The following is a 19,389-nucleotide window of genomic DNA, read 5'->3' as shown; positions in this document are numbered from 1 at the left end:
TTTTTCTCCCTGCTGTGTTTTACAACAGACTATGTCTGTGCTTTCACAATGACCCATACTGATATTAATTCCATTCCCTTAACTGAGAGAAAAAAAAATGGTTTTATTTATGCTAGTAAATTAACCAGAAACAGGGCTTAGGCCCATGTACAGTCATTTGTTGGATAACCATTACACTATCCTTGGTTCAGTTTTGGCCCCAGTAAAAAAATGGCCAACTCCCAAGTTTTTCCTGGGGAAGAAATCTGGAGTTAGCATGAGCCAGGAACCTTTCCTAATAGCCTACAAACTGCACATACAGTGATTTGGAAGCCAAAACAGTTTAATAATATGGATGTGAGCCTCTACATGCCATTTGGCCTCCAGCCTCAGGAATGATCCTGATCCAGCTGATTTACTTGTATTGATATAGCCATGAAGTCTAGATCTTCCTCCTATCAAACAGAGATAACTTTATTGTCATAAACCTATATTGTCTCAGTTATTGGAGCTCCAGATCTTGACACTTAAAAGGTACATTTTGGAGTTCAAGGGTCTGAGGTTTTTCCTCTCTTCATGGATGCCACAGAGTGAGTTTATATAGGTAAAAATGATGGGCTTCTCTGTGTTTGCCTCATCACAAAAGACAAGCTTAATACTGCTGGAAAAGCAGAACCAAGAACAATTCCTGAGCTAAGGACACCATGGAGACAGACACAGATTGGCAATTTTACTAACGTGCAAGAAATAACATCTTTTGCCTCAAAGAGGTTACAATCCGTAAATAGGACATGATTCTATGATTCTATGATTCTATGAACTGAAAGTACAGAAATACCAAGAAGTGTAGCACGTCTCCAGGACAAGAATTCACTATCACACTTTTTTTTTTTCATTTCCTGATTCAATGTCAATGTCTTTTTAAGTTGCAACAGAATGAGAGGGCTTTGAATATTTTATACATATAAAACGTGACTGTTATTCCCTGTTGCACTGACTGCAAATTAGTGTAAACTGATAATTTTGCAACTAATCTTCCAAAATCTGGCACAAAGAACAGTATTTGGAATAAAATACTTCCTGCAGCCCAAACTGTTATCCAAGAAGAATCCCCAGAACAGCCTTCAATGAATGAAACTGATTTTTTTGATTAGGGAGAGGAAAGATGTGAAGGAAAAGGAATTGCAAGATATGCCAAGGAAGGAAGTAAAACTCTTCCAAACTTGCAAGGCCTAGAATTGAGGTTGTTGAAGGACACTAGGAGAAGTATAAAAGATTGTCTGAAAATTCAGAGAACCAAGGGCCATTAGCAAAGAAATTTCTGGGAATCTGGCTGTACTAGCAGAAGAATCCAAATGGGTCTAATAAGGAAACAGACTGAGGCATGTGACAGAACTCAGTGGGCTAACAAAAGTCAGTGGAGAATTTCCAGTGGAGCTAGTGGAGCAGAAAGGAGGTTAAAGGCTATAGGCAACTCATTACTCTTTGAAATTTAAATGTCACTTAAGTATAAGACTATATTTAGAAGCATAATAAAAACATCTATTATTCCAAATCTGGTATAAGACAAAGATTTCACTGAGTGATGAACCACACATATGCAAACGCATTTTAACACAATTTAAGCAGGCAAAATGTGGCCAAGGGTAGACTTCTACAGCATAGGCATCTCCATGTGAGCTAGATGCTCAAAGCTCTGTTTGGAATGAGCCAAAAAAAAAAAAAAAGGCAAAGGCTGATGATCATCTCATTAGGAAATAAATAAAACTGGTCCAGTAAATTGCAACCTTATGTTTCTGCCCATTAGCTCTCAAGCGAGCCAGGGTGATGGGCCAAATATATGCCAACAACACATATGTCTGTATGTGATTAGCTGTATCTCACATTTACAGACCAAATTCAGATTGGGACCCTAGCTGGGGTATTGCAATATGGACACAGTGCAGCTCTGCAACTCAGACTTTTCTGCCTGTCTTCTTAACTCTTATCCATTATTCCTGAAATGAAATCAGCACCCCATACATCCTTAAAACCAAGCATACATAAACCTTAATCTCTCACAGTGCTTGCTGCATCAGAATTATAATTCTAGCTCTGTGAAAATACATATAAAAGCTTTTTTTTTTTTTTTTCCCCCAGCTCTGGAAGACTAAACAAACACTCCCTGAATGTTGAAGAGAACTATTTATGAAGACAGGTCTAATTAGACTCAAGAGATATACAAACACATTTCCATTGAATATTACTAATTAATATTCTTAATGGTTCTCTGATAGTTCTTTATATAACAAAAAAAAATACTGCTTTTACCATTATTGTTACTGAGGTTTTACTAATGCTCTTCTTATCATCTGTCCATCAGTAAAATTGCAACATTATTATCTTTCAAATAGCTGGGTATTTTTTACTGAGATTTAGTAGTACATTTTTTCAGAGAATTGTAAGATTCTGCTAAGGAACTACAAAACCCCAGACAAGATATTTGTTACAGTGCCAATTATATTTACTTTACCACACAGAAAAAGAAAAATAAAAATCAAAAAAACCTAACAAACCAGCTGAAGTGCTTTTTAAATATTCTTCTTGTACACTACTTTTGAGATTTTAAGCTATTCTGAGCTTGAACTCCAGCACAACCTCCAACTTCTGTTACAATTCAAATGCATTCTCAGCTAAATAATAGAAGGCTCCCATTTTGTCTGTATATAGACTGTCCATTGGGATATTCAAACAGACTGGGAAGTTGCAGAAGTGTATGTTTTTCATGTTTGTATGTTTTTTATGTTTGTCTCCAATTTGCTAGTTCTAGCCTCAGGGGGGACTGACAAGTGATTTTCCCAGCACTCAGCAGGAACGGAGTCAGGACAACTAGAGAATTAGTCTATCCTGTCAATATTGATTTCTCCAAGCCAGAAATTAATTTTCATTCTTCCGTCTATATTTTCACATACTCACAAAATGCAGACTAAAGACAAGATTACTCCCATTCCAGGAGGGGAAGGATTCTGTAGGTGTCACTAAGTTTAGTCCAAATTGTCCAGATGGCTAATGAAGAATGGAGTATAACATTCTATACACGAGAAAAGCAGATTTAATTTAATAGTCTTTTTTTTTTTACAGGCTAGTGCCTTTACCAGCTCTCATTTGGCTGCCTTTCTGTGTGCCTTTGTTAGATGTTCAAGGGAACAACACTGTCGAAGGACCCGTTTTTGGTTTCTCAAGCAGAGGGACAACATACATGGTTCCTGGCCCCACAGCTGACACTGAGCAGCACACTGCTGAAGCTCCGGGCTGCCACAACTCATGTTATGGTAGATGCAAGCCAAAATAAATTTCTCAATGCACAATATTGACAGGAACCATGATATGCAGATGAGGATGAGGATGTATATGAATCAGGATGTATATGAATGTTTTGCTCCAAGGCAAACATCAGTTTAAATACAGAAAGGTGAAAACATCCCAAAGCACTAGGTTTAGTAACCCAGTGCCTCTCTTCACAGAACCACAGGCTGATTAAGGTTGGACCTCTGAAGATCATCTATCCAACCTCCCCCTGCACAAGCAGGGTCACCTAGAGCACACGGCACAGGATTGCACTCAGGTGGGATTTGAATATCTCCAGAGAAGAAGACTCCACAGCCTCTCTAGGCAGCCTGTTCCAGTTCTCTGTCACCCTCACAGTCAAGAAACTTCTTTTCAAATTCAGGAAGCACTTCCTGCACTTCAGTTTGTGGCTGTTGCCTCTTGTCCTGCCATTGGCCACCACTGAAAAGAGTCTGGACCCATCCTCTTGACATCCTCCCTTACGATGTTTATACACACTGATAACATCACCTTTCCACCTTTTCATCTTTAGGCCCAGATCCCTCAGTCTGTCCTCATAGGACAGATGTTCTAGTCCTCTGATCATCTTTGTAGCCCCATGCTGAACTCTCCCCAGTACCTCCATGTCCCTGTGGTATTGGGCAGCCTAGAACTGAACAAAGTACTTCAGATGAAGCCTTACCAGGGCTGAGTAGCAGACCACCTCCCTCGACCTGCTGGCAACACTCCTAATGCACCCCTGAATACTACTGGCCACACTAATTGTACAAAGTAGCAACTATGAAGAATCCAACCACGAAGCAGATCCAAAATGCTGCAATCTCTTCCCCACAGAGGAAGAAGCAGTTCTGTGAGCACAGCAATCAAGGAAATCTGGTGACCTAACATTATGTCCCAGAATTACTCGACATGAATACCTGAGGAACAGGTTCCAACTGAATTTTTTTACAGTACGGAAGATAAATTGAATAAGTCAGGGCAGAATTATTCTCTCCTTAATGTAGATGCTTACAGTGTAGATGCCTATAGCTGAGCTGGTCATCCTATCCATCCCTCTTGTAGGAGAGATGAATAGTGCTTGGAAGTCTAACTCATCCAACCCCCTTGCTACATCTCCTTCAGCGTGAGATGAAACACACCTGTTTGACTGATCATTGCTGATTGTAACAGACCACTGATAGTACAGATGGTGACACCTGAAGATGGTGACACTAAAGTTTAATCCGATGGGCTCCAGACAGAAGGACAGTGTAGTGACATGACAAGGACTCATAGACAAAAAGATCTTTTTAAGTTAGAGAGGGAAGCTGCATAGGATCATTGATTCGGAAACTAGCAAAAAGCACAATGTGAGCCAAATCTGACTAGTATTTATGTTTGGGGGGAAAAAAGAAGAAAAAGAAAAGAAGAAAAAAAAAAGTAGTACAGATGTTTCCCTATCTATTATACTATTCAATTTTGTTCACTTTTTGCTTCCAGTTGGAAAAGCCTGAAATAGAAATGAAACAAATTCCAGGCATAAAACTGTTCTTGGTAGACTGAAAACTGAATCCCGCACATCCAGGAGGATAATTTCTTTAAACTCAGTGGTAATTTTTACCAAGGCAGTACCTATACAACCTCTCAAAGAAGGAGACTACCCTGAGTGTAAATCATGTACAAAGCTATGAAATGAGAACATCCAGGTTTGGGCAAGGATATCTAGGAGAGGCTTTATATTTCCAAGAATTTATTCAATCACGGCTCTGAACTTTGGATGGTCTCAGTTTGGATGGAATTATTTGACCTCTTTTCTATCAACTTAATTTCTGAATCATCTGTTCAATCTGGATGCAATTGTTAATTTGTTTGGAGAGCTGTATAAACACAAATGTTGATATCACTTACTGTTCATTTTCATAATATAGTTTGCCAATGGCCCAGGCAATGATGATTGGGCAAGGAATACCTACAACAACAGCAAAACATTATGTGTTAATCACAATTGAGGTATATATGGATGAAACAGATGTAGATACAGATTTATATAAAAACAGGAGAGTCTTGGCTAATGGACTGAAAGACTTTAAATGCAACTGGTCGTATTTTAGATGATATATCTGAGACATTGGAATTACTAAAATCTTTCTATGTACAAAAAAATTCACCCCAACAAGAGTAAAAACTCTAGTACCATTAAGACAAGTTAATACATTTCTTAGTAAACATACACATATATACTTCTATTTCCATCCATGCCTTTTCATTTTCCTGCAGTTATTATAGCAAAACCTTAAAGACTGCATTTGTAGATGTATTTGTTTTCCAGTCTGTAAGAAGTTTGTAAATGTATTAGGGTCTTTGGATGAAACCCATTTTCAACATTTTAGTGGAAACTTCTGTACTTGAATCTTCCCTGTGACACAGGACAATGGGAAAGAATCTCTTGATATCTTGCTATATCTGCATTCATTTCCTTTTGCCCTCTCTACACCATCTAGCTTCCTAGTTTCTTTTTTTTTCTTTTTATTCTTTAATATATTATTCTGCTTACAAAGATGTGCTGTGCCCTTGCATCAAAATTCCTATCAAGACCATGCATTTTCTTTATATGCTTCCTTTCCTTGCTGTACTTAGAAGGTTCTAGAGTAGGCACACCAGAGCTCCCTGAGAATGCAATATCACTGCAAAAGATGAGGTGTATTTGTACACTTAATGATGCTGAAGTGCCACCTCCTCTGTTTTTCATTTCTATCAATCTAAATCGTTACTTCAATCTCATGTGCAGAGCCTTGACCTTGCTCTGCTAGACCTTCAGAGTCCATCTGGTTTCCAGGGGAAGAGCTTCTTGCTGCAGGAGGAAATTGGAGGTGAGCAAAAATCAAGAAAGCTAGACCTCCAACACAAACCTTTTGTAGGAAACAATGCCTTTTTCACCCATGCATTCCCAGATGAAGTCTGGATTGATGCTAGAGTCTGAAGAGGAGAGTTTCCTGACTGCATTTCCCCCTAACCTTTAAGCTGTTACTTCAGGCAAAAAACAGACAGCAAAACAACCTCTCCAGCTCCATCCCCCATGGCAGCTCCCAGATTCAAGGCCCTCTGAAATCATTGCTACTCTAAGGCTAACTATATTCTGCACACAGAACTCCTGCACTTGTTAGCAGAGACCTAGAGGCCCCTGAGTGAGAAAGAAACTTCAGGGCACCAGTTGGGTATGGAGTTTGCGAGAACAATGTGAAGAGTTGATTTTCCAGTTCGGTGATGAAATTGAAAAATGTTGAAAAAAATCTGAATCAATTGACCATATAAACATTTTTTTTCTACTGTAATAACTCCACTTTCCCCTCATTGCATATTGGATTGAATGAGATATTTTGTTTTTAAAGTATTTTCTGCCTTTCAAAGTGAAATTCAATTGCTTCTGCTCAAATCTGAAATGAAGCAGTGCTTCTGAACAAAATGTCATTCTACCTTTAGAAAACTTTTGTGATCTTTTCTCACCTCTCTTTTTTTCAACAGAAAAAAAGAATTGACAAATTCATGAGTTCTGCTTGACCCCAAATTTTCTATTCAAGAGAACAAGCTTCCTCCAGGGTGGTTGTTTTGCCAAGCTGCTCCTGGCTAAATTCAGATTTTGGTGATGTTGTGAGAAATGACCTTTCAGAGTTTCAAGTCCAAACTTCTGCTCAGAGAAGGATTATCATTAAAAATATACCAACTCAGACATGGCTTTGCCATTCTTAATTTTGAAGATCTCCAAAGTTAGAGATTCCACCAATACTCTAGAACATCTGTTTCAGTGTGTTTTCTGTCTTTGAGCAGACAGAAAGATGTAATAAAGAGGATATGTGAGGCTTGTTAATGTCTGTTTTCTAGGAATGAACCCTTCAGTACTCTGAAGGACTGCAATAAGCAGCAGTAGGATTGGACTGTCAGGCTCTCCCCTAATCGTCTCATCACTTAGAAGTGTCTCACCTGTCTCTTGGGACTGAGTGCTTCACAGGGAATGCACAGTGTCTTTCTGATTCACGTTGTGTCGAGCAGCAGTGTCTAAGGGGATGTGATCAGTATTTTGCTGACCAGAGTGAAAGGGACAGGGCATGAACTGCTGCACTCCTCAAGTGCTGAGTCTGGGCATTATATTTTTAATTCCTTAAGACCAAGTACCACAGGCTCTAAATGAAGAACATAAATCCAGAAATAGTTTATTATTTATCTACATCATCAACACAGTGAAGAACTGAATCTGATCTCATGTTGCTGTAACATGAAGTTGGGTCTGAATATCAGATTTGACCACACCGGGATTTTTAAAGTTTATTTTTCCTGCTCTTGTTTTTATAACTTTAATGACAGGCACAATATAACACCAATTTGAATGTGCATGGCACTTACACCATCCTATGAAGAGAAAGACCCATTTCCGCAGCTTATCTGTGGAGTAAGTCATTACTATGGCAGTGTGTAAGTAGCAGCCCTCCACAAACATCCAGAAGAAATTGGTCACCACAAAATAATTGTAGACAGTGGTAATACAACGACACCAGGGCTAGAAAAGAAAAAGAAAGAAATGTTTTAAAATCATGGTGAGAACATTTCAAATACTCCATTTCAGGTATTAAAAATAAATGGTAAGTTTCTCAAGGAAGGTGGAATTATACCTATGGTTTGAAATCAGAATATCTTAAGTGCCGTCTAGACATATGTTGCTATGTCGATGGCTTTCTACTGAGGACTGGCTTTGATCACAGCATGCAGGATCACCTGTACCTAGCATGTCTGACAAGCTAACACCCCGTAAGGCATGTCCACACCAGCAGCAATTTGAAAAGCAGCATGTGGCAAGAAGGCAAGAGGAAGGTCATATGATCAGAGATGATCTTTCAAAGGGTAGCCCATAGTCTAGAAACACATCCAAGGATGACATAAGAGTCTAAGTATGTCTTAGGCAGTGTAACCCACCTGCTGAGCAATTGGAATAAAATATAGGAGAAGTTTACATTACAGGATGTCTTATTTTCACTGAATGGAAGAAACACCATATCTAGGTGATATCTAGGTAACAACAACAGCAGCAGGTACACGATCAAACTCAACATCATTTTGTGGACCAAGAATGTACTGGATGAAAAACAGACTTACAAATGATTGCCCATTGATAAGTTGTGATCATTTTTGTTTACTGAGCAGTAATAAACAAAAAAGGACTTTTGGATGTGTCAAAACATTGAATCAAAATATTTCATTTCCACATTCTTTTATCAAGATTTGAAATTTAATTCTATTTGATCTTTAAATTAGAATTAAAAGCAAAGTGAAACAGCTCAAAAGAAGATTGAACATTTTGTCTTGAAACAAAGGTTGCTTCAATGTGAGTAAAATTGTCTTTGCTCCTCCTTCTGGCCTGATTAAAGGAAAAAAAATAAAGCCCACCTTTTTCATTAACACAAAATATTTTGACTCCATTTCTGATTGGCCCCAAAGCAAGTAAAACCAAGTTTCCTAGGATGTTGAGCCACATATTTGATTTTGTTCTCTAAGAGGGTATGAAGATGAATTTAACCTTTTGCTGCATTTATATTATCTAGGCATGCAGGAGGTTGGACTAGATGATCTCCAAAGGTCCCTTCCAACCTTAACGATTCTGTGATTCTGTGATTCTGTGATGTCTCAGTCTCATGCATGTTCGCTGATGTCTGGACTCATGTTCCACTCTTTCCCTCATCTGCATCACTTACTTACATGGTTTTTCTCTGCTTCACAGTTGCCTGTGTTCACAAGACTGAAAAAACTTTCTCTCTGAGCCTTTTGTTGCATTGTCAGACCCAAATAAAATTAGCCAGACAGCTCTGAGGGCTATGAAGGTAATAGGACACATAGATACAAACACACATAAAGGTGTTGAGATCTCCCTTTGCCTCATTTCCATAGGAAACAGGAAGAAAATTAATTTTTGAGCAACTTCACACAATTCATTGTGGAATTGTGGATTTATTACTATTGAATAATAAACCAAATTAGCAGAACTCATTAATTTCTAACATTTCATTTATTTGACTGAGGATACCTGATCCCCACACAGCCCATCCATCATTAGGCTCTGGGTATCTTTAGCAAATGCCAAATGTTTCCATGTTGCATCATTAATGCTTTTGTACCTTCACTGTGTAATCTCCACTGATCAGCATGAAAGGCATCATATCATTAGCAGGCATAAATGATGCTTTACCCATTGATTTCAGTGGTGTTATTTTCATTCTGATTTACACCACAGTAAGAACACCAAGAAACATACCATCAAGACTGTAAAAATGTCTTCCCCAGAAGACTACAGAGAACAGATTAACATAGGGAAAATGAGGCATGAGAGGATCTGTCCTTATATTTGAGCATTTATATTTTCCTTGGTGCTCTGTAGCCACATTTTAAAAGGCATTTGAGTGCCTAACTCCAGCTTATTTTGCTTAAGTAAGTAAAAAATCTTGTATCAAAATTTACAGCATTGTCATCATAGTAAACCTACAACATACACCTGTCAACAACAAAGCTCATTTACTACCTTCTATAGCCTGAAAATGTCAAAAGCACAGACCAGCAAGCAATGAATTAGTAAGAGCAATATCTCTTCTTTCTTAAAGACTCACCTGCTTGAATAACAATACAGAATTATGCATAGATGTCCTAAAAAACATGTCATTCAAAGAAGATGTCATGCTGTTTGCTCACTTTAGTCCTCCAGTTTTTTGAACTGGTTCTAACTTAATCACCCCAGTGATTAAGCAAGCTGACTTGGCTCACCGTGCCAGCTCTTCCTTGAACGTTTTTGTTGGTCGGAGCAGTTCTCCACCATTTCCATGAGCTCAGCCTCCAAGTGCTCAATTCTCTCTGAGGTGTTAAGCTATGGACCAGAGCCAGTCTGAAGGAAGCTGCAGGAGTTGGACTGAAGTGTTTAGGGCCCTAGTGGAACAAACCAGCCCTTTCCTGACAGGGAGCTGCTGATGGATGCAACCCAAGTCACTTCACCCTCAGGGCTAGCACTACTAAGAAGTGATTAGCAGAAAAGTGGAATTTAAAAAAGATCAAGGAACAAAAAAAGGACTGTAAATACTTCAGTGGTGTTTCAGGGCTATTTCTCATCTTCTTTAGAGTTGCACTAACTCCAGAGGGCAAGTTGCCTGCTGTCATTAGACAAAACAGCTGACTCAGAGCCTGGACCTGTTCATGAAGGTGATAGCATCTCTGAACTGAATGCTTACCCCACATGGGTCTGCATCACAGCAACAAACCCTAATAAAAACATTCAAAAATGACTAAAATTAGTGTTCCGCACTCTGTTTGTTTCGTAGTATAAATTTGGGAAGTACAGTTATTGAAGATAGAAGAATTGTGCTAGGAGTTGGCAATTTTGATTCTGTACAGCAGAATGTTGATATATTGTAATGACCAAAAAATGAAAATTTAGAAGACTTTTTTCATCTTTGTGAAGTTACATCACGGTTTTCCTGAGAATGTGGTTAAGTGCCCCTTCTAATTATTTTATCTGTTGAACAAATTCAGCATTCCCACTTGCATGACAAACACATGCTATGCTATCCCCAAGCACTTACTTACTTCATTGCTTTCATGTATGTTGTGATCAATCATTTGAAGAAGAAACCACATCACATTCCTCAGGATGAATGTGGTGATCAGGTTCCAATGGATAATATTCCGGAGGCATCTGATACTCCTAAAAAGAGGAATACACTTAAGTCATCATATATAATGAACACACATATACAAATGAATGAGTATATAAAATAAACAAGCTAATCCATCCACAGAAAAATCTCCATGGTTTATTCCCATCCACTACTTCTCTTACACTGTGGAATAGGAGATTCTGCTGTCCACTGGGACAGCAATAACACTTTGCGTAGCTGTCCACTGCTTTTTCTCTACTGGTAAAAACAGCAGTGCCATTTTGAGTCCCATTTTCTGGTTTTGAGGATACAGCTAGTAGCACAGCCAGTGACAATGCCAAAACTCAGTCTCTGCAATGCAGTCACAATCCAAGCAGAAAATCTAAACATAAAACAACTGCAGAAGGATACCAAAATGTATGTTTCTTCTCATTGTCAAACACCTTTCTTTCAGAAACCATGCAGCTTTACAAAGCTGTGCATAGCAATTTCTCTTGCTACCTTAAGGAGTTCCCTTTGACAAAATTATTTCAAGATAGTGAAACAGGAGCTAATGAAAATTCCCCAAAATTCAAATGGTCATTTTGTCCCTGGTTACGTGGTTGTGGTTATGTGGTTGCCCCCTACCAAGTCTATTACAAACCTAGTTGAATCAAAACAACAAAGCTGCAGGGGAATCTGTTGAACTATTCACTGAAGGAGGCTTGGTGACAAATTTTCACATAGAATGTAGTATTTTCAAAATGGCTTAGCTGACTTTGTTGCCTATGGTTGATCCCAAAGACTGCAAAGATTTCCTCAAAAAGAGAAGGTACAACCCAGTGACTAACTTTGCTATTGTGTCAAGTCTTTTGTATGACAAAACAAACCAGCTTCTTGATGACAAACACTGGTTTGTTACCATAAAACTCTCATTGCCCTTTTGCCAGGACCTGATTAGTCAGTCTTAGCTCAAGAAAAAATCTGTTATCTCCTTCAGCCTCACAAATCCCTCCAAGATTTCATTGTAATTCAGCAAGAAACAAAAGGAAAACCTCCCACATATGAGATACTTAACCTTACAGAAAGGTGCTTAATGGTATAATCCTACTAAGTCAATGTCAAAACAGCTTCTGGGTTTAACAACTCATGGGACAGGTATGAAACCTGTATTTTGTTTTGAGATCCTCAGTGACTCACAACTGGAGTCAATTCTGAAAATGGTTCTCCAGCTGCTCAGATCCATACAGTTTATATAAGTTACAAAAGGAAAGGGCATTACTCTCAGTGTAACCTGTGTTATCAGGAAACCTGTCAAGGACATGGCTCACTGAGAATAAAAGGGAAAGGTTCATGGTAAGGTTTTCCAAGCAACTAGGCAGCCAGCACCTAGAGACATTCATGCTGAAATAAACTGAAATACCCCAGAAACTCATTTGGCTTTGGACAGACTTTAAAATATGCTGTTAAGATCTGTTGTCTGTTGATCAGGCTGCACAGAAATGTCCATGGCTGCCTGTTGCTCATCTAGATATTTTATTCATTCTTTTCTGATTAAGGATTAGCAGGTTAAGGATGGAGTTTGCAATACTGGGAGGTTTTTTGTTTGTTTGTTTGTTTATTTTGGGCATGTGGGACTACAAACTGAGGAAATTCAAGTCAAATTGTACAGCTGCTGGCACAAAATTAATTGCTTTTGGGAGATCTAACAACAGAACAGATCCAGAGAACTTTGTCACCTAAAGGTATTTCTAGAAAAAGAGAAATACAGCGCTGAAAAAAAAAATCCTTGCTGCATCTTTTGGATGTAGTTCAATCATTAAATACTCAGGAATATCATTAAATTCCACAGGTAAAAAAGATGACCCTCACAAGACACAGAGCAGGACTGTCCAAAGATGCAAAGAGAACCAAACCAATAGTTACAGACCTTTTTGTTTGGTTCCGTTCCTAAGAAAAGCTTTTCCATGCTTTAGCATCCTAGTCCTCAAAATCACATTATTTTCTGTGTCTTAGAATACAAAGGTAGCTTCAGAATCTACTGGCCTCCCTCTTCCCTTCTTACTATTTCTCAGTTCACAGTTTCCTCTTCTTTGCCCATCTGTCGGCCTCTAGCCATTGGTTTTTTTTTGGATTACAAGTGTCCTGGGACAAAGGCCGTATATTAGTAATGACCAGCACCAACAGGAAGAAGTTCTGCTTTTGTTGGGAGTTCCCATGAATACAGGTAACTATGACAATCAGGTTCCTCTCTCTGTGTGGAAAAGTGACGTTGCCCTGAGGCAGATGTGTTAACCTAGTATTAAATTAAGTATAATCCTAACTGTGGCCAGCAGCTGTAATTTATAGAGATGGAGCTTCATTGTCAAATGAAGGTTTGAACTTCAAATATGTGCAGCTAACGCCCACTACTTTTAGGAAAAGCCTGAAATATATAGGTTCACAGTACAGTAAAAATGCTTAGGATATTATTAAATCAGCTCCATGGCCTCATTCCCATTCGGAGATACTCCACGAGTGACAGAGCTGATAACTAGATATTTTGATCTGTTTAAGAGTTTCAAGCCTTTGGGGCTAACGAAGCAAGGTAGAAAAAAACGACTGCAGGGCAAACCTTGCCTTTCCCAGGCAGGGTCCCTTCACAGCCACATTCCCCTCCACATTGCTGCTTTGGCAACGCAGCACAAGCAGCCAAGGTGAAGCAAGTGCTTCTTTTATGTCGGAGCCGTTACTCTGCTGGTGTTAAGAACAGTTGGCATCTGGAAACACCACTACAGTCAGCCTGAGAAATGCTCCTTTGAAAGTGCTGCAGTTTCTCAGTGATTCCAGCATTTAGGTGACCCTAGGCACAGAATTGTTTTAACATTTTCCATATTCTTTTTCTTTTTTATTCTTTTTGGTTTGTAGAGACCCCAGAGCATATGGTCTTTGTTTTTTTTTCTGTATCCTAACTACTACTAGCACAGAAATTGCAGTGGTAGTAATGCGACTCATAGCCAAAGGCAAGAAAAGTACAGAAATATCTATGTCAGATTCATATGAGGAAGGGAGAAACAACAGGGAAACAACAGGGTTAATACAGTGTGTGGAGGCTGCCAGGCACAACAGCTGAGCAGGGCAGCAGAGTCAACAGACACAAGGGAGAAATCTCTTCCTGGACACCTGAGAAAGCTACTTTTGCTTGCAGCCATTGCCAGTGAATGCTGCTATTCTGGTAATTATTGGACATATCATTGCCCAGTGCAGGAAAGGCTTCCAGAGGGATAGGAGGGTGTATCTGAGAAAAGGGTCCATGATCTGGGAACAAATGCCCCCTGCTCACCTCAAACACATGCACACACGTACAGCCTCGTAGGCCGCGTTAGCTTCAGCTCTACAGCAGAATGTTAGGCACAAGAAGCAATTAAGATGAGAGCAAACATACCTCTTGTTGGCCCTACTAATTAGTAAATCAAAAAAACAGGTGTGTGTTGGGAAATTATGTATAATGGCCTCTTTACCTGGTTTGCAAATAGATTGTGTTTCAAGCCCAAATGTCTCTGGCTCGATATGATAATATTGGTATCCTGAACTGCTTCCATGTCAGGCATAATAGCTGCAAATGAAGAAAAGGCAAAATTCTCCCACAGGTGACTGTGGCCTGTGTCAGAGGTGGGCAGAAAGAATTTCAGCCTGCTGCAGAACACTATGTTAAGTCAGTGAAATTACCCCCATTCTGTGAACGTATATAGAAAGCAGAGATTTAAAAAATCTATTGTTTTGATTTAGAAAATGCTGAAGGCTGAGAAACCATGAAACATGATCAATTCTTTCTGTACAAGTGGCATCACTGATTCAGGAATGTGTATCTATAAAAGGATTTCTAAAATAGCACTGATGAAGCTCAAAATAGTCTTCCTGTTGATTCCTGTTTTTTTTTTCCTCTCTGTCCGTACAGTGTTGTTTTTCCTCTGGGATGTGCAGAGCTATTATTTTCTGATTCAAAGTATGACATAAATAATTAACAGTAGCAATCATCATAATGTGCCAGCATGGTCAAAAGCTAGCTGAATTAGTAGAACCATCTGCATGGAATTAATTGCAAATGATAACTTTACTAAAAGAGCTTGGAAACCTTCTATTAATTCATGTAGGATTCCATTAATAATAATGTTCAGTTAAGACTTCTGTTCCACTGCCTGTCTGAAAATAGTTGGCAGGAGAAATCCAAAAGCACTTTCCTGGAGCCCTTCCCGTTCCATAATTGTTGAACAAGCAGAAAGGGCAGTCTTGGACAATACTTAAAAAAAGATATGTTTCCCATTCAGTTTTTCTAGGACAGGCAAAGCTCATCGACTAGCCATAAATGGCACAGAAAAGGAAGAGCACCTAACTGCAAACTGCTTCTCAGTTTGTGTGCCTGTTATGGCCTATTTGCTGTCATCCACATGGAGACCTCCCCTGAGGTCTTCGTTGCTTCCCCCGCGTGATCTTGATCAATCAATGCCTGTATTCTAGTACGCCTAGTGCTCACAGATGGGAAAAGCATCTGGAGATGTTGGCAGGAAAATGAGCTTCTTGGTGGCAGTTGCCTAGGAGAACACAAATATTCCCACATTCTTTTCCAAAGGAAAAAGACAAGAAGAGAAAAATGGCTTCAGTAGCAGGGTGGGGGCAAAATGCCCAGGTGAAGAGGAAAAGCAGCTACTTCCATCTATGTTTATGGGGACTTAGGTCCCCAAACAAACCTATTGTGGAGCCATCTGTGCTCACTAAGACTTCTCCAAAACTTTCTCTTTCTCTTGCATTCAAGCCAACTTTTAATCATAGGACACAGCAGATTTTGCTTGCTTTGGCCACAAAGACTTAAAGCATTGATAATTCTAGGTTTGAAAGGCTGCAGAAAACATGCCCTAGAAGAGGACCACAGGCAAAACAATCCCAGAACAAGATGGACTGACTGCATTCATTGTCACCAGTGCCACCTGGCACTGTATGGCTGTGTAGCACTGTGAAGAGGGGCCAAATACAGCCCTCTGCCAACAGTGATGTGTTAACTGTCTCTAAGGAACACATCCAAAACATGCATTCAGGGCATGCAGACATTTCTTTCTCTGTGAGGATATCAGAGCTAGTCCAAGGCAAATGGAAGTATTGTTTCTGCTTGAGAGGGACTGTACTTACTGCTGCTCATGACAGGGAGATGCAAATGAGCATAGGACAACCCGTTGAAAATACCAGCATCCCAACATCCATGACCATCGTCCAGCTACATAAAGGAGAGGAGCATCTAGTCATCCTAGCATCTAGCATCTGTCTTGGAGGGTGACATTGTCCTGAAAGACTTGGGATCCTCATGCTGCTGACCTGCACCGGTCAAATGCCCTTAGGAATATGCTCAAGTTCTGTTTGCTTAATGAAGGTTGATGTCAGTCATCTTGAGCCAGACTGTAGATGTGGTTGTGGAGCACCTTTCTAACAGACTAGACACCCTAAGGTCTACGGTATCCCTCAGTAACAAACTACCTTTAGAGTAACAGGAACACAGTAAGTAGTTACCTCCCTCTGCAATTTATCCAAGACATTTTCCTGTTGATAGAGGCTGTAGTTATAAATCTGGACTATGGAAGGGTGAAAGTTTGCTGTGAAGGGTGACCACCACTATTGGACTGCTGAAACTAAGAGTTGGGACTTGAGAAGCTACGTATATGGGGAATATGTGAGTGCATGATACATCCCCATTTTTCATGATCTTGTGGGTTTAAGTAAAAAAAAAAGATCTAAAGAAGAAAAGTTTAAAAGATCAGCTAGGGAATTCAAGGTTTATGGGCTTTTTTGATTATAATAGAATTAACAATTGTTTATTAAATTATCTTCCTTTGCAGATACCATGTGTATAAAACAACACAAGGAAAGTAAATGGCTCTGATGCTGCTGTTAACACTCTCCTTGGCCTCATTTCTGTCGAAATATGGTGTGGAATATTTCATCATTTTGGCACATTTGGCACGGAATTCAGAGAAGAAAGTGTAAGATTATTTATAACCTGTGTGCTTCTTCAGCTGTCCAAATATTCATTCCTACGTTTCTAAACTTTACCAGCTGAAGTGCCCACAGGAACCTGTTCTGCGACAAGTTACAAACAAAGGAGAAGGCTTCCCTCCATGCCTGCCCTCATTCCTCCCATCCGTCTTCCTCCTCCTCCTACAACACCAATCCCACACCATTATAAACTTCTGCAAGGTGGGAGTCAACCCCCACTTTCTTCCATGCCTCCCCTGGCTGTTATCAGATCCATGGTGATCACTGACCAGGTGGAAAGGTTTCCCGGTGGTTCAAGCTGGACAATTCCCACAGGGACCTGGCTCCTTCTATAATATATATGAATAACGGTATACAGCCCCATTTAAGGATGATATATATCAGATATTTTCCACATCTAAACACCTAGATATAAATTTCTAGGGCGTAGTTCTAAACATTGAGTCCTGAAAACATCTTGTCTGATTCACTTGTCCAGAGACGTCTCAGGGCAGGTTCTTTTTTTGAAGTAAGTTGGGCTCCTGCACATGATACATATCTAACACAGAAAAGAAAAACTGCAAAGATGAAACTCTATTTTCTTTATTCCTATGAAACTTTAGTAAATTTGCAAGAATTGCTCCAAATTCATCAACAGCAAAGGCAGAATAGAGTACAAATGGGTTTTAGCTTGTTAATTAGCACAGAGCCGTTGTGTTATCCGAATTTAAACAAGTTAGCGTCTGTCTCCAAAGACAAACCTGTGTAGCCAAAACCTCATCAGTGACAGAAATACACTGATAGGAACATAATTCAAGCACAGGATGGAACAACGAATCCTAAACCTACAAAGTCAGTGAGACACATAGTCCTTCATAAACCTGAAACTATAGACTAAGACTACCAAATCAAGTTTTTTTCTGGTACATTTGCTTCGGACCTTACTGTTCTGATTAGAAATCATCCTCTAATATCCACTCCAGAATATTTCCCTATTCTTTTCCTTTTGCAGTAATATTGTCCTTGATTTTAAGTAGCATTTATCGAAAAGGACCTATTTATAGGCAGTAACCACACTCCTTGACGACCTTAATATTTCTAGGCTACAATATCACTATTCCAGATGAAGCTTATGAAACCTCCCACATCTTAAGAATATAGCTCTCTGGACACACTCTTAATGAGGTATGACTCCAGGAGCTCATGAGGGTTCTGCTTTCATTTTTAGCTTCTATGCTAGGCTCTGTACAAAGAGGGAGCATCTAAACTAAAGAGAAAGTGATATAGATATGAGATGAGAGGGAGATCAGTAAGGACAGCAGGAAGCAAAGACATTGGCTTAAGGCTAGTCAGCAAGAAATGTTTTGCTGTCATTCATCTTGATCACTTAGCGCACTTCAGATGGTTTCCAGCAGTACAGACATTTCAGATGTTTTCTTCTCAAAAATAACCACTGAATATATGCTTATTTACAGAATTCCTTGCTACTCCTGCCTCAGTGTTGGGAACCGTACCATGGACAGAGTTCTGTCTCCAAACGAACAGCCATTACCATCCACTAAACACATACTGTGCCAAGGGCTGAGGGAGCTGGGCCTGTCCAGCCTGAAGGCCGAGAGGGGACCTGATCAGTGTGTATAAATACATCAAGGGAGGGAGTGAGGAGGATGGGCCTGGCCTTTTTTTTCAGTGGTAGCCAGCAATAGGACAAGAGGAAATGGCCACAAACTGAAGCACCAGAAGTTCCACAAGAACTTAAGGAAAAATTTCTTGTCAGTGAGGGTGACAGAGCACTGAAAGAGGTTGCCAAGAGAGGTGGTGGAATCTCCTTCTCTGGAGATATTAAAAATCCACTTGGATGCAGTCCTGTGTAACATGCTCTCAGTGACCCTGCGTGTGCTGGGGTGGGGTTGGACTAGATCTGTTCCAAAGCTCCCTTCCGACCTTAATGATTCTATGATTACCAGTATTTATAAAGAAGTTTAAAATATGCCACGTGCCTGAATAATTTTTCAAGGCCCCGATGGGCTAACTGGCAGGGGCTGATAGGCTGGCTGTGTATTAGATCTGGCGTCTGCTCTGTGCTAATCACATCACATATCACATCTCCTTTAAGTTCAACTCCATTGAACTTAAAATTGTGCAGCTCGTCTACTCACACAATGTATTCCCAACACCCAGCGCTGGCTCTAACTGATGTCATATCACTCTACTCTATGAAACCTGCCCTGTATGGATGCTCTACTTTTCTTCTGACAGGTTCCTACAAAGCATTTAATCAGGCTCTTTCATCCTTACTGATAGAGACTTGCAGCAGTTGCCTCCCCAAATGCACACAAGACTGAAGATCAAGAGACAGTCCAGAGGAGACAAGGAAGGATGAAGGGCAATGGGTCCTCTCACTCCTAAAACCTGGGAGCTGGTTAAATAAATAAATAAA

At 39.7% G+C, this 19,389-nt stretch overlaps 1 protein-coding gene across 1 annotated transcript in view; it reads right to left on the bottom strand.

The window, feature by feature from the left end:
• CRHR2 (corticotropin releasing hormone receptor 2) overlaps positions 1-19,389 on the bottom strand; it is a 100,594-nt gene that overhangs the window by 38,239 nt on the left and 42,966 nt on the right. The window contains exons 5-7 of the mRNA XM_088534798.1: positions 10,900-11,017; positions 7,684-7,837; positions 5,194-5,254 (exon numbers count right to left, since the gene is read on the bottom strand). Coding sequence (XP_088390924.1) covers positions 5,194-5,254; positions 7,684-7,837; positions 10,900-11,017 — 333 coding nt within the window. The remainder of the gene's footprint in view (positions 1-5,193; positions 5,255-7,683; positions 7,838-10,899; positions 11,018-19,389) is intronic.

The sequence above is a fragment of the Tinamus guttatus genome, unplaced genomic scaffold, assembly GCF_059628265.1.
Source record: "Tinamus guttatus ecotype Peru unplaced genomic scaffold, ASM5962826v1 Tinamus_guttatus_pri_ptg000599l, whole genome shotgun sequence".
NCBI classification, from domain to species: domain Eukaryota; kingdom Metazoa; phylum Chordata; class Aves; order Tinamiformes; family Tinamidae; genus Tinamus; species Tinamus guttatus.
Note: the sequence above shows the minus strand (reverse complement) of the source record. Positions and strands in the feature narration are given on the sequence as shown.